General features: G+C 42.4%; 1 protein-coding gene across 2 annotated transcripts in view; it reads left to right on the top strand.

Annotated features, from left to right (window-relative positions):
* The window catches only part of SULF1 (sulfatase 1), a 182,240-nt gene that overhangs the window by 115,661 nt on the left and 52,828 nt on the right, over nucleotides 1-13,751 (top strand). For both annotated transcript variants that reach the window (XM_086695222.1, XM_086695221.1), the window contains exons 6-7: nucleotides 6,171-6,322; nucleotides 8,684-8,853. In XM_086695222.1, the coding sequence (XP_086551348.1) occupies nucleotides 6,171-6,322; nucleotides 8,684-8,853 (322 nt within the window). The remainder of the gene's footprint in view (nucleotides 1-6,170; nucleotides 6,323-8,683; nucleotides 8,854-13,751) is intronic.

The raw sequence follows: 13,751 nt of genomic DNA, 5'->3' as shown, positions 1-13,751 counted from the left end.
AATCAAGGCTGAGGGGAGTCGGACCCTTGTCCCATCTCTGCCTTTAATATGTTCGGAGAACTTGCATGAGCTAGTTTCCCAATTTGTATATGCAATGCAGAGATCAAACAGAATGATTCCTAGGTTTTCTTTCCTGCCTGAAATTAAACTGTAATTTTATTATAATCCCTGTACGTTTTATATTGACTCATTTAAAGATTGTAGTGTTCACATTACAATTGTAACACATGATACATAAAATCACATGTGAATTAAACTTTAGTCATACTCATTTAACTTCTTATCACTTGGGTGAAAGGTGCAATATTTAATGGAGAGCTGCAGTAAATCTCTTTGTAAAGAAGTCTTTTATAACAAAATAATTTAGACCAATGAATCAATTCTTCTGATTTCATGCCGTTTTATTTTACAAAACTTATGTTACTCGTAGCAAAATTATTTATTTATTTATTTGTCCTCCACACACTAATATTCTTATTTTAATGAATTATGGTATTATAGATCTTGATAGTAACATATGGTATAGCATGCATGTATTGAACTACATATGCTTAGACTTACACTAAGTGCTGGGATATGAAAAGATATAAAGTAAGATCCCTGGCTTGACAACATGTAAGTAAGATCCTTGTCTTCATTAGACTTACAGTCTCCTTGGGGAATTAAATTATAATTTTAACTTGGTTCAAACTTACGTATATTGGTGTTTTAACTACCAGTAAAATCCTGTGACCCCAAGTTTATCAATTACACGCAGTAAAAACTCAATTAGTGTACCGTAATTTGTTATGTTAAATAAGATTTAACTTCTCCACAGCATCAGAACTCTTTTCTATAGTTCCTCCTGCTGACCTAAAAGCCTTTGCTTCAAAGAGTTGAAGGAAAAATTTTTAAGTATTATGTAACAGATAGTCCTCCGCAGATGTAGCAGGGCCTAAAGTCACCCGTAATTATAATCAGGTCTTTCTGATCTTTCTGCCTGTCACCCGACCCCCCCCCCACCCCTTTTTAAACAGCCATGAAGGGAAGTGCTTAATGATGTCTCAGAGAAGAGAATGATCTAGAAGGACAGGTAGATGGTGTGTTAGTGATATATTTTGATGGTAGTAAGTTGACGTGAATTGCCAATGCCAAGGGATAAGAAAAACTTCAAACTACACATAATATAATGGCAATATGGGCGAGAAAATGAAATTCACCTTAGGGAGGGAGAACGAGATTTAATACATCTGGAAGAAAATAATTAGAAGCCCAGATAATCAATTGCAGAGCGCTGCCAGGAAGCATAATGTTGAAAGAGGCCAGGGGTGATTACAAATGAGTCTCAATGTTACGAGGCAACAAGAAAGGCCAGAGTAACTTGAAGCCAACAGCACCGGGGTGCCGCATCGTGATGCATGAGGTCCTGGTCTCTCTCGGAACAAGTGTGCTGGATGAGGGCACATCTGGAATCCTGAGTACATGTTTTTACACTCTGTTAGCGCAGAGACACCGAAAACCTGGAGGGAGTTCTGAAGCAAGCAACAAGGACTATTAAGAGACTAGAAGGAATAGTTTACATGGGGAGGATTAAGGGAGGGGCACTAGCTAGCCATGGTGATGGATAGAAAACAGCACTAAATAACCGAACAAGTAAAACAACGAGGCAAAGGGCAGGAGTGAGTGACCCATCGTGGCTGCCCCGAGAGGAAAAAACAAGAGAGCAAAACTGAACGTAACAGGAAAAAAATCTAAAAACTAATTAAGCAAGAAAACGGAAGCCAAATGGGAATTCGTTGCCGCAAAATGTGGCCGATTGGGGAAGAAAAGTATGTAACCTCTCAAGAAAGTTTTCCAAATGCACAAGCGCGGAACTCCAAGATCTCCTTGGACAGCCGAGTGGTACATTATTTGAAACCAGGATACAGCGTTGGGAGCATAATGATAACGGTGCTGCTAATAATAATACCAGCAGCAGCAGCATTAAAAAAGCCCTTGTTATGTGCCAGGCACTGTTCTGAGCGCTTTACGTATGTTTTATTTCACTTGATTCTAACAACAACCCCGCCACTGTGCTTATTAGTATCCTTGCGTTTTCACAGATGGAGAACTGGACGTGAAGAGAGGCTAAGTAACTTGCCTGAGGATAGCTAGCAAATGACACCGCCAGGATTTGAACCCAGGCAGGCTGGCTCCAGCATTTATATTCCAAGCCACTGTACCCTTTTACCTCTTTTAAGACAGATGGAGAGGAACGTGGGACAAAACCCCTGGGGATGAGGAGAAGGCCAGGGGAAAGAGCTGTGCCCAAGGTTATTAAGTGGAAGGTTCCTGGAAATCGTCCCCTTCTGAAGTAATGGTGGGTGTGGCCCTGGTCCACGGCCTCTGACTGGAGGTCACATTGCCTTTTGTTAGAAAGGAAAATTATCTTGTACTTTATGTGGAAAGGTGATTAGTCTCTAAAGACAAGAACCCCTCGTTAGAATTCCTACTGCACACAGTCAGCTCAGAGGGAAATCCTGAGTCCTACCTGATGTGAGACCCTCTGACATTTTGTCCTACCCCCGTTTCTCAGACTTGAGTCAACTCTTCCAAGAAAATGAATCCGACCAGAAATATCAACTTCAGCCACTTATAATTCAAGTGAAAACGTAAGTCTAGAATTTATAGAATCCCCAGAATACATGGAGGTCCATGAACCCCAGTGCAAGAAACAAAACTTTCGGAGCCCCTATACTATATACAAGGATGGGGAACAGGGGGAGTACAGAGATGAGGCAAAGGCGGTGTTGGCCCTCAGAACCCTTACGGTCTAAGGGAGATTAGCTTACGTACAAACATGACCGTAGTGTGAGGAAGAAAGGGAAAATGGCACCAGAGCCGCAGAACCAAATGGCTGTAGAACCGGGCAAAGACTGAGATTGAAATGGCACCTCGTCTGGTCTTGGTAAACAGTGGGGAGAAGAGGGAACTAGCACAGGCAAAGCAGAGAGGTGAAAACCAGAGCAAATGGAGAAAATGCATTCTCTGGACACGGGGTCAAAGAGAAATGCAGGATGGACCTGGAAAGAGGGATTTTGTCCAGATTTTGTCCAGTCAGGGTGGCCTTGAATGGCAAGCTACCAAATGAAACTTGGTTGTGCAGGGGAGGGGGACGGTCCGTCCACAATTGTTGGAAGAGGGTGATGTGACCAGAGCCAGTCTTCGGGAAGGTGGCACCAGGAGTGGAAAGAGCCTGGAGCCTGGCTAGGAGAGCTGGCAGAAGCCTGTAAGCGTTCATGAGGGGCATCCTGTAATCAAGGGTGGGGCAGGTTCGAGAGCCATTTTCCACCTAGAACCTGCAGGTGGTGGCGACTACTTAGCGAGGGGACCAAAGGAGCGGGTGAAATCAGGGCAGACTCTGGGGTGCCAAGCCTGGTTGACCAGGAAGGTGATTATGACACTCAGAGAATAAAGGAACCTGAAGAAAGAAGTAATTTCCCAAGGGAAAAGGATTAATTCCGTTCTGGACGATTGTATTAGGTGCGAGTAAAACATTCAGGTGGAGGTATCCTACAGGTGGCTGTGGACCAAAGATGAAAGCAAACTAGCTATCCCATAAAGACACAGAAATGACATACTGTGGACAAGTTTACAGATTCAGAAATGTGTGCTTTAAGAGCACTATCAATAAAGTGCCTGATCCTGGGATCCGTTTTCATCTTCTCAAGCCAGTCATCCAGAAGCTATCTTCCTTCGTGGATGTAAGTGGAGGTGTCTGGGAGACACCCTGCTTAATGAAACTAGAAAGTGGCTTTGACATGGAAGGCATCTGGGTAGCCATCGTTTCACCCTAAAACGAAAGATTGCAGCCTCGTAAAAATCAGAAAAAGTAAAACTTGCATGCATGTGTGTATTACATATGTATGTACATACAGGTGTAAGTGTGCATGTGTGCAACACACGTGTGCACATATACACACCTATATATACACATATAAAAATCTCTCTACTCCTTCCTACTTAAGGGGAAGGCTATCTACGTCTGCAAGCTAATAGGGTGACCAAACATCTAGGTTACCCAAAATAGTGCTTGTCTGTACCCGTGTCCCTGGCGAAATTACAACTATTGGAAATAGTACCGTCCTCCTCTTGCAGACTGATTGAGTACCTCAGTTTTTAGGATTGGTTGGCTCGTAAAGAACCCTTTCAGAACAGTGCATGGAATATCACATTATAAGCTTCCTTACAAATGAAAATATGTGTGTGTGTGTGTGTGTGTGTGTGTGTGTGTGTGTGTTTAAACCAAACCTAAAAAGCTGAGAGCAGCTGCTGAGAAATAGTATTTACTTCACAATCATACATGTAAACATGAGGATAACTTAACTACGGAACGTAGTTTAGCTTTTTTTGTAGCTGCGGAATTAAGGTTATGTTGCTGTTGTATTAGAATAATTTTTAAACATCATCTTGAAATAGAAATGTGTATTTTAAGTACTAATGCGAAGTTAATGAAAAACACTTTTTTAATGTATGCAGTTTGTTTATTTTCTCTGTAAGAATCATAAATGTTAACAAATTATGGGGCACCTGGGTGGCTCAGTTGGTTAAGTGTCTGACTTCAGCTCAGGTCATGATCTCGCGGTTTGAGAGGTCGAGCCCCACATTGGGCTCTGTGCTGACAGCTCAGAGCCTGGAGCCTGATTCAGATTCTGTGTGTGTGTCTCTATCTCTGACCCTCCCCCATGCTCTCTCTCTCTCAAAAATAAATAAACATTAAAAAAAATTACCTACAATTGAAGTGATTATTTATCAGCAAGACGATTTGGTCAGACATTATACACAAACTTTGGTATATTCCAGATCGCTTTATTGCACTTGTGAAGCTCTCTTGTCTAACCTGAATTTACATTCCATGGTGATAACATGGTAAATGTAATGTGATTAAAGTCAGTGAACATATGAAAGAAAGAAAGAAAGACAGAAAGAAGAAAAGAAAGAAAGAAAGAAAGAAAGAAAGAAAGAAAGAAAGAAAGAAGAAAGAAAGAAAGAAAGAAAGAAAGAAAGAAAGAAAGAAAGAAAGAAAGAAAGAAAAAGGAAGGAAGGAAGGAAGGAAGGAAGGAAGGAAGGAAGGAAGGAAGGAAGGAAAAGAAAGAAAGAGAAAAAAAGATAGTACCCTCTTTCTCAAAAATATGCTAACAATACATTTTTGGGACCCTTCTAGTACTTACAAGGTATTTGACTTCAAAATCTAACCCATTTTGTTCCCAAAACTCCAACTTGCCTTTCTCTCCCCTTTGCCCCTCTCCTATCATCATCTGTGGCAGAGGACCAAATTCAAAGTTTTTCTCTGAAAGGATCAATAAGTCTTGTTGCACAGTGGCCTTTCTTGGATGTGTGACATGCCAGAGTTACAAATATGAAGCCCCTCCAGTGCCCTCTTCAATGAGCAGTGGTGTGCATGTTTGTGGCCCATGTACTTCTGTTGCACTGTAATTCTATGAAAAGTAGCCATCTGTGTAGTAACTCTATGTCATCAGGATTTTTAATTATCAGTAATAGACGTATGCATTCGTGAAATACACATAATGTAAACACCGATGCTGTAAAATGCGTGTGACATAAAAACCCTTACCATGTGCCATAGAAATGGAGTTTACCATGGTTCCTCGATTTGGAAAATTTGGATATGTGAAAACAAAGACAAGCTTTTCTATAGTGTTTTTACAACTCTCAAAGAGTGAATAGTTTTTACAACTCTCAAATAGTGAAATTAGGAAACTTATTTTATCACAAAGAGTGAACTTTCAGTCTTCCAGTATTTGCCCAGAGGTAGCATTCCAGGTTTCTATTGGCTACTTCTCTGACTGTTACATCAACTTAACAAAAGGGTAATTCTGCTTTTATCCCAGCACAACCACAAGAAATAGATGTACCCGGAGTATCATGATCATTATGGTAATTTTATTGAACGATAATCCATGTACTTGGGTGCGATGTTTATTTATTTGAAAGGAAAATGCTTGTGTGTGTCACTTGGCCAAAGAATCAAGAGTATTACACTATTGTTGTTTTGACATCCACTGTTACCTAGGTTAACTTTTGTTTTACTGCCTCTTTTTCAAGTCATAATTTCATACTTATGCATTTATGTATTTATTTGTGATTAATCATTTCATATGAGAAAATAATCCTGTTTTTTCCCATTGCAGCCTTTTTTGGAAAATACCTCAATGAATATAATGGCAGCTACATCCCTCCTGGGTGGCGAGAATGGCTTGGATTAATCAAGAATTCTCGTTTCTATAATTACACTGTTTGTCGCAATGGCATCAAAGAAAAGCATGGATTTGATTATGCAAAGGTAATTTTCAGGCACTTTCACACTGCATCAATTTACTTTATGTGTAATGGGGAAAAGCCATTTTCAGTGAGTTAAGTTATACATGAGATTGGCTTTCTATGTTCTCACAATGTTAGAATGAGAAATTTTAAGGTAATTTTAAACTCCAGGCAAGAAAAAGATTTCCAAGGAACACTGACTTTGACTAGTGATATTTTTCCCTCATTAGGATGAAAGGCAATCAGCCTCTGATGAAAGTTATCATCAAGAAAATCATAGATGTCTCCACTCTGTCTTATGATAATTTTTGATTTCTCTGCTCTCCAGAGGATTGGTCCACATAATCAAATGTTCATCTTGTACCATTTTGCTTTTCATTGGGGTAAAAGTATATTTCGTCCATGGCTTCACGTTTAGATGTAAGAGTAAGAGCCGACAAGTGCAATAATCGAAGGTCGAGAAACCACGGTCCTTTCTCTTACTCCTGTGGGAGCAAGCTTTGATACATGACAAGGACACACCTGCCCCATGGCAGCTCGAGTCCATGAAAGTCTCTGAGGCTATCAGTCCTAGGATTTCCAAACCAGTTCATAGACACTGAAATCGACATGTCCCTTGGCTCTCTGATAAATCGATCCTAGATTAGACTTTTTTAAATTCACAAACGTTTTGTGATTGCCAACTTAAAACAAAACGATTTTCAGAGGACAAGAGTGAAGGGGGAAATATCTTTGAATTTAGCCTGCTAGTTAGCCTAAAATATGCTCTTCCCTTATAGACGTGCCCATCTCTTCCTCACTTATCTAAAAGAAGCTGACAGTCTGCTCTATCCAGCATAGATCGCTACGAAAGAGCCATTGGTAGAAGTCAGAAAGAGGGAACTTGATTTAATTTTGGCACAGTGCTGCCTTTATGCTTGGCCTGATTTGAGCCCAAAGAACTTGGTTGGAGATGAGGTATAAGCCTCGCTCTTTGGTATCCCTCAGAAAACAATGAATGCAAATGAAATTCACAAACATTGCTAATAGGATTCCAGACTCATCAAAGTCGAGAGCTGGCAGGGACCTTGGAGGCAGATTTGAGCAATGTCCTACAAAGTGCACTAATTGTCACTGCTATCATTTTTTATCTGTGGGGATGCTTTCATGCTCCTTGTTCAAGCTATTAACCTTTCTTTCCCTGTTGTCCTAAGGAGAGCAAAGTAATCAAGATTCCCTCCAAAGACTAAATTAGCGTAACTTGCCCATTATCACAGCTGATTAAGTGTCAAAGACAACTGTGTCCAAAAAGAATATATGGCGTTTTTTTTAGTGAGAAAAGGAATGAATCAGACACTCCCATGGAGGAAGGTGATAGCCTGTGGACTTGTCCTAACAATGACATGTGACACAGATTTCCTCCCTTGGGCACTGCTTTGGCAGCTGTTCTGGTCCTTGAATCTACATGTGATTAGTCATGCCTGGAAGCCTCCACCATGGTGAACGTTGTCTGGGCACTTTCTGAATAAAGTTTGTACTGGAACTCCAGGCCAATGATACCCACTTGGAGGAAGCAGGTGGTTTAATTTAAAATTTTCATCATTCCTCTTCATTCCATTTCTTCCTTCTCCCTTACAGAGTTGCATCAGTCCCTCAGACTGTGGCTTAAGTCATTTTATTAAGAAGTCAGGCCCAAATGCCAGCAGCTGTATCATTTTAGTTGTGCAATTAACAGTATAATCTGCAGGAAATCAAATGCTCCCCATATTTAGTGTTTCGAGTAAATTAATTGATAAAATATTGCAGCTTTTCCCTGTGTACCCAGATTTTGGCTATGGCTTTCATTAGCAATTACTGTGTAATTCCCACAGGTGAAATTTTAATTTAAAGAAAAGACCTTTGCTTTTGTTTGTGCATGTGGCTTTGTGTGTGTGTGTGTGTGTGTGTGTGTGTGTGTGTGTGTGTTCTGCAACTGTGAATTTGTAGTGGGCGTGGGTGTTTCCTGCCCTTGAAGTAATTAAATTTTTTGTCAACGAATTACATCAATGAAACCTGAGAATGAAATATGTATCCGGTGTTTCATGTTCTCTAGCATTTGGATTGCCAGATCTGATCATTATCTTGGACAAACAGAACTTGACTTTTTTTCTTTCTTAATTGCTAAGTTGTGCTTTACTTAAAATAAAATTTTTGCGTGTTATCAACCTAGCAGCCCTAGCAAGTAACTGGCAACCGATTTTCTCTGTTAGGGAAGATGTTTTGCTGCTTTGGGAGTCATTTTCCTTCCTGCTTTAGACCTTATCTCTTCATTCAGGGAGATGCTTCTGAAGAAAGCAGTATTCAAATGTGATCTGATGAATGTCACCTTTTGTAATTTTTGTTTTGTGTCAAATGTATGTTTCAGGACTACTTCACAGACTTAATCACTAACGAGAGCATTAATTACTTCAAAATGTCTAAGAGAATGTATCCCCATAGGCCCATTATGATGGTGATCAGCCACGCTGCGCCCCACGGCCCCGAGGACTCGGCCCCACAGTTTTCAAAACTGTACCCCAACGCTTCCCAACACATGTGAGTAATAACATCCGTTCTGGGACCTGCTGAACACAGGCCTTTCCTTTGCTCTCCACCTCCCACCTCTCCCTCACCCCATTTCCTTCCACACCGTGTCTCCAGAGGCCGGAATACCAGCTTCTGACATGAGACCATGGCGCAGGCTGGCCACGGGGCCTTCTCTAGTGGTGTCATTAGGAATCATATTTCCAACATGTATAAGTAGCCAAATAGAAAGGAAGAGAAGCACGTAGGCTTACTGGGGGAAATTTCTATCAAGCGTTCCCTTCAGTTGTCTTAAATAATATTCCTGAGCATGACCTAATAATAAAAACAACGATCCAGTGGTATGCTTTTCATAGCAACAGACTGGCGACCCCTGGTCTGGTTGTAGAATCGCGGGGTTATTTTCTAGGTGAATACTGTCGTAGCTTTGCTACAGATGTGCAATTAGGATTGCTGCAGAAAGCAGCTTGAATGGGCTTGCCCGAGAGGCCTTCTCAGGTCACGGCTTTAAAATACCTGATGTTTCTTTTTGAGAGGCAGGATCCTTGGTAAGGATGGGCGGGGAGGCTCGGGGAGGGGGCTCAGCCCACACGGGGGGCTGAGGCAGAGAGCAGAGAGCTGCGTTATGCTGATGATTCTCACTAACCCAGAGTGGAAAAGTCTAGATGCTTTGGCAGCAAAGAACATGAGTTTGTTTTGTACTCTGTCGACATGCTTCCTTCCCACCCATTGCAATAACATGCGGGCTTCCCTACAGAGCAGTTGGCTCTGTGTCTGCTGAAGGATCGGCCATCAGACAGGTAGGGAACAGGGAACTGATATCTGTTTCTTTCATCACTAAACCTCCAAAATTGGCTCTTAATCTGTTTATGCTTAAATATCATCCGTTTTCATCCACACTGACTTCCCAGCCACAATCCCAGACAGAAAGAAAATAGATTAAATGTATTTATGAAAAGAGAAGCACTGAAGGCACCATCGTTGCTGGTCATTCCATATCCCTGAAGAACCTTTCCTGATTTCTTATTTCTTACAACGAATAAACTGATCACTTTTGGTCAGTGGTACTTAATGCGTCTTGATCACATCAAGTGATTTAGAAAGAAGGAAGGGGATCAGAGCTGACAGAAGATAGGAACTAGCAGTAGATATAAAGCCAGGACGGATATCCTACCGAACATGCCCAGTGGGATAGGAGGAGGGAGGTGTTTCAGTGCAGACAATATTGTCAACAAATAAAGAAGTTTGCCCCAGCACCTGGGGAATGTGGTCTGGATGACTCACTGTGTTTGGGAAAGACCCCTGTGGTTGGATATATAAGTCTCTGAAGGTCTACCCTACATATAACCTTGCGACTAAATTCATGAGTGAAGCCCACAAGTGGCAAGTGGCTGTCCATTACAGATCACTTACAAATTCAGCAACCTGCTGGTTCAGAAGTCTCTACCAGGTTCTTCCGTGCCTCTTTCCTTTTCTTTTTTTAAATGTTTATTTATTTATTTTGAGAGACAGAGAGAGAGCCCGTGCGCACCCACACGAGGGAGGGAGGGGCAGAGAGAGAGAGAGAGAGAGAGAAAGAGAGGGTCAGAGAGAATCCCAAGCAGGCTTCATGCCGTCAGCACAGAGCCTAACACAGGACTCAATCTCACGAACCGTGAGATCGTGACCTGAGCCGAAATCAAGAGTAGGAAGCATAACCAACTGAGCCACCCAGGCGTCCCTCTCTTTTCTTTTGAATCAGAAATCAGTCTGTGTAGGTTCTGTTGTTGCCCTGGCAGATTCCCAGCCTATGGTGGCTTTCTCCAACTGTAAACATTACCGGTGTTTTCCCGAGTTTGAGGAGAAGGGATTGACAAAATGTGGTGTTTTATGGCTCCTTAGAAGTCATCCTGCCTTTGAAGCTTCCAGGCAAGGCCCTGGGCCTCCAGAAGAATCAGCCACAGGTCAAAAGGTTCTGACAGCTCAGTGGCATGCACAGACAATTGTGGGAAGAGAGGAATCTGCAGATTTCTTAGGGCCTTAGTGATAACTAAAAAGCAGCATCTCTGATTCCAGCAATTAAAAATTCTATTTGACTCCACAGATATTTATGAGTAGTGCTATATAGTACGGCAAGGATGTAGGCATGAGGAAGACACGAGTGCCAACACTGGGGAACCAATAATCAAAGACAGGGATTGGCACGCTGGGGTCAAATCCAGCTTGCCACCGGCTTTTGCTAACAACATTTTATTGGAATACAGCCATGCCCATTGATTGATGTGTTATCTGTGGCTGCTTTCGCAACTCAACAGCAGAGTAGTTGTGGCAGATACGCTATGGCCTGCGACGCCCAAAATATTTACTCTCTGATCCTTTACAGAATAAGTTTGTCCCCAATCCCTGCTCTAGGCAGGGGATGGGCAAGTGTCCAAACAGCCATATCACCGGTAGGAACAGAAGTGGTAAGTACTAGGGAAGGCATCCAAGGAGCTACGGAAGTTTGGGGGAAGACCCATTCACATCTTTTAGGGGAACAAGGAAAAGTCGTGGAGAAGCAGACATTCAGAATGAGCCTCAAAGAATGGGCAAAATTTCTGCAGCTGATCCTGTAGTTTGGGTAGATGACCTCAGGAAGACAATGTGGCACGGACAGGTGGTCGCCATGTGAAGTAAGGCGATCTAAGATGTGACCTAAGAGAATGGCGTGCAAGGAAAGCAATAAGGGTTAGAGCTAGAAAGGGAAACTAGCAGAATTTTGAGGGCTTGAATGGATTTGTATGTAAGCATAGGCAGAGAGTCGCTGGAGGTCACTTGGTAAGGTAGTAACTTGGTCGTTTTCACATGTAAATTGTTTCAGTTATTTCTTTTTAGTTCAAATGGACCACGAGTGTGCCTTACTTGTGATTCTATAAAGCAAAATCTACACACGACAGAGCGAAAAATATTTAGGCCTTTGAGACAAACAAGCCTGGGTTCCTTTTTCATCGGTCCTCCCTAAGCAGTTTTTTTAACCTCTAGGCACCTCCATTGTCTCATCTGTAAAATGAGGATAATACTAGCATGTTGACATGATGTCACGAACAAAAATTAAGGAGGAAGCGTAGCTAAAGTCCCCACAGAGGGCCCAGGACACAGAAGCCACTTCAGAGATGCTAATTCTTAGTGATCCTTTCTATCAAGATGAACCACATAAAGCCACTCTTTCTTGATTCCATCTTTCTTGACCTACAAAAATCTCAATTTCATTAGGCTCAACCCGTGTTTAGGGGAAGCAACTGAAGAATTGACAAGTTGATACATGTCCGTTGTGATGTGACAAATCTCCTGACAGGCTAAGCCTCACACTGTGATGAGCCTCTCACACCTGGCCATTCCAAAAACACAGACAGGCTAAGCACCAATCTGGGCCGTGTTATCTTTTCCAGGTGCAAAGTGTGCTCAAGGAGCAAGGGCCAGTTAGGAGAACACCCTTCACCATAGAAAATGAAAATCCATGTGGTTGATTGAGTGATTCAGCTTCTCTTTGCTGCTAAGCCTTGAGCTTCGGTGCATCTAGGATGGAGAGATCCGTTGTGTCTCCTGTGGGTCTTAGGAGCCTCAAGACCCTGGCATCTTAGTGGTAAAGGTTTCCCCTGACTGACGCTCACTCAAGGAAGGGGCTGGGGTGAGTCGGTGTGTGGCTCTTGTCCCTGAGCGACTGCCTGCACTCACGGTTCAGTCTAGACACGAAGAGTGAGACAAATGAAGACAGGCTGCTAACTGTGGTGCGTGGGGCTCCTGAATGGCCGGTTTCCTTAGCGAAAACACGAGCCACACTTTCAAGCAAAGGGATGTAAGCAGTTAAGTACTTTGCAGAAATGTTTGGCAAGGCCCTGAAAACACTGAGAAGCTGTAGACGCTCCCTTTTTGAGAGAAGCAGGTAACACGAACACGCTCCTTTAGGTCACCTTCCTTGGTGGTCACGCATCATCCAGATGCCTTTCACGTGGCCCAGCGTTGTAGTTATCTGACCCTCTCAGACCGGAGTGAATGCATTGTGTTTCCACGGTGTTTTCCATTCCCAACAAAGGAAGGAAGCCAGGCCAATACTGGCTTATTGGCTTTACACACTGAGGCTAGAGACTATGCCCACTGACTAAGAATGTGGACGGATATCGACCATGCGTGACGTGGGGCAGTGTTTAATCAGAAGCAGCTCGGCTGTTCACAGCCTCGGTGATATCTGAGGGAGCCTCCATCAAAACTTCACACATGATAATCCTTATCCTAAAGCCCTTCACTATGGGGAAGACCCTTCTGTGCTTTTCAGTAAATCATCTCCCCAGTAGCCTCATACTAATTCTGTACCCTCACTCTCGCTTTGACATAGCTTTTCTCTCCTGGCCTCCGTGATGTGATAACGTGAATCAGTGACAGGAAAGGAGATTCCATTTACCTACCTGATGAGTCTGTGGGAAGCCAAGAGACTCCTTCGTCACCTTCCTATCAACCCTGTCCCTATCGACTTCAATTTTTTTTCGTTCTAGGTCAACGGTTCTTTCTCCCCCTCCCCGGAAACGTGTGTAATTGTGCACGTGTGTGTGTGAACACACACACGCGCACACACACACACAAATTCAAGAGAAATCTAAAATCTTGGTAGAACAATCCAGGTGCACTAACTTGCAAGGATCATTCTGAAACTGTGGTTTGGGGATGACATAGTATGTTAAAGGGACAACTAACTACCTCTGTGTAAGCCTCAGAACAAAGTTTCTGAAACACCTTTATTATCTGAAGTTGGAAAAAAGGGTTTTTACTTAAAAGAGTTTGCACATTCTTACTTCACTTCTTCCAGAAATCCATAAAAGAGAAAGAAAGTGCTTTTGGAAAGGAGAGAATTTTGTTTATTTTTTTTTTTTTAACGTTTACTTATTTATCTTGAGAGA

Source organism: Puma concolor, chromosome F2 (genome assembly GCF_028749965.1).
Source record: "Puma concolor isolate L17-30 chromosome F2, mPumCon1.1.hap2, whole genome shotgun sequence".
NCBI classification, from domain to species: Eukaryota; Metazoa; Chordata; class Mammalia; order Carnivora; family Felidae; genus Puma; species Puma concolor.
The sequence above is the reverse complement of the archived record's forward strand: the minus strand, read 5'-3'. Positions and strand labels throughout refer to the sequence as shown.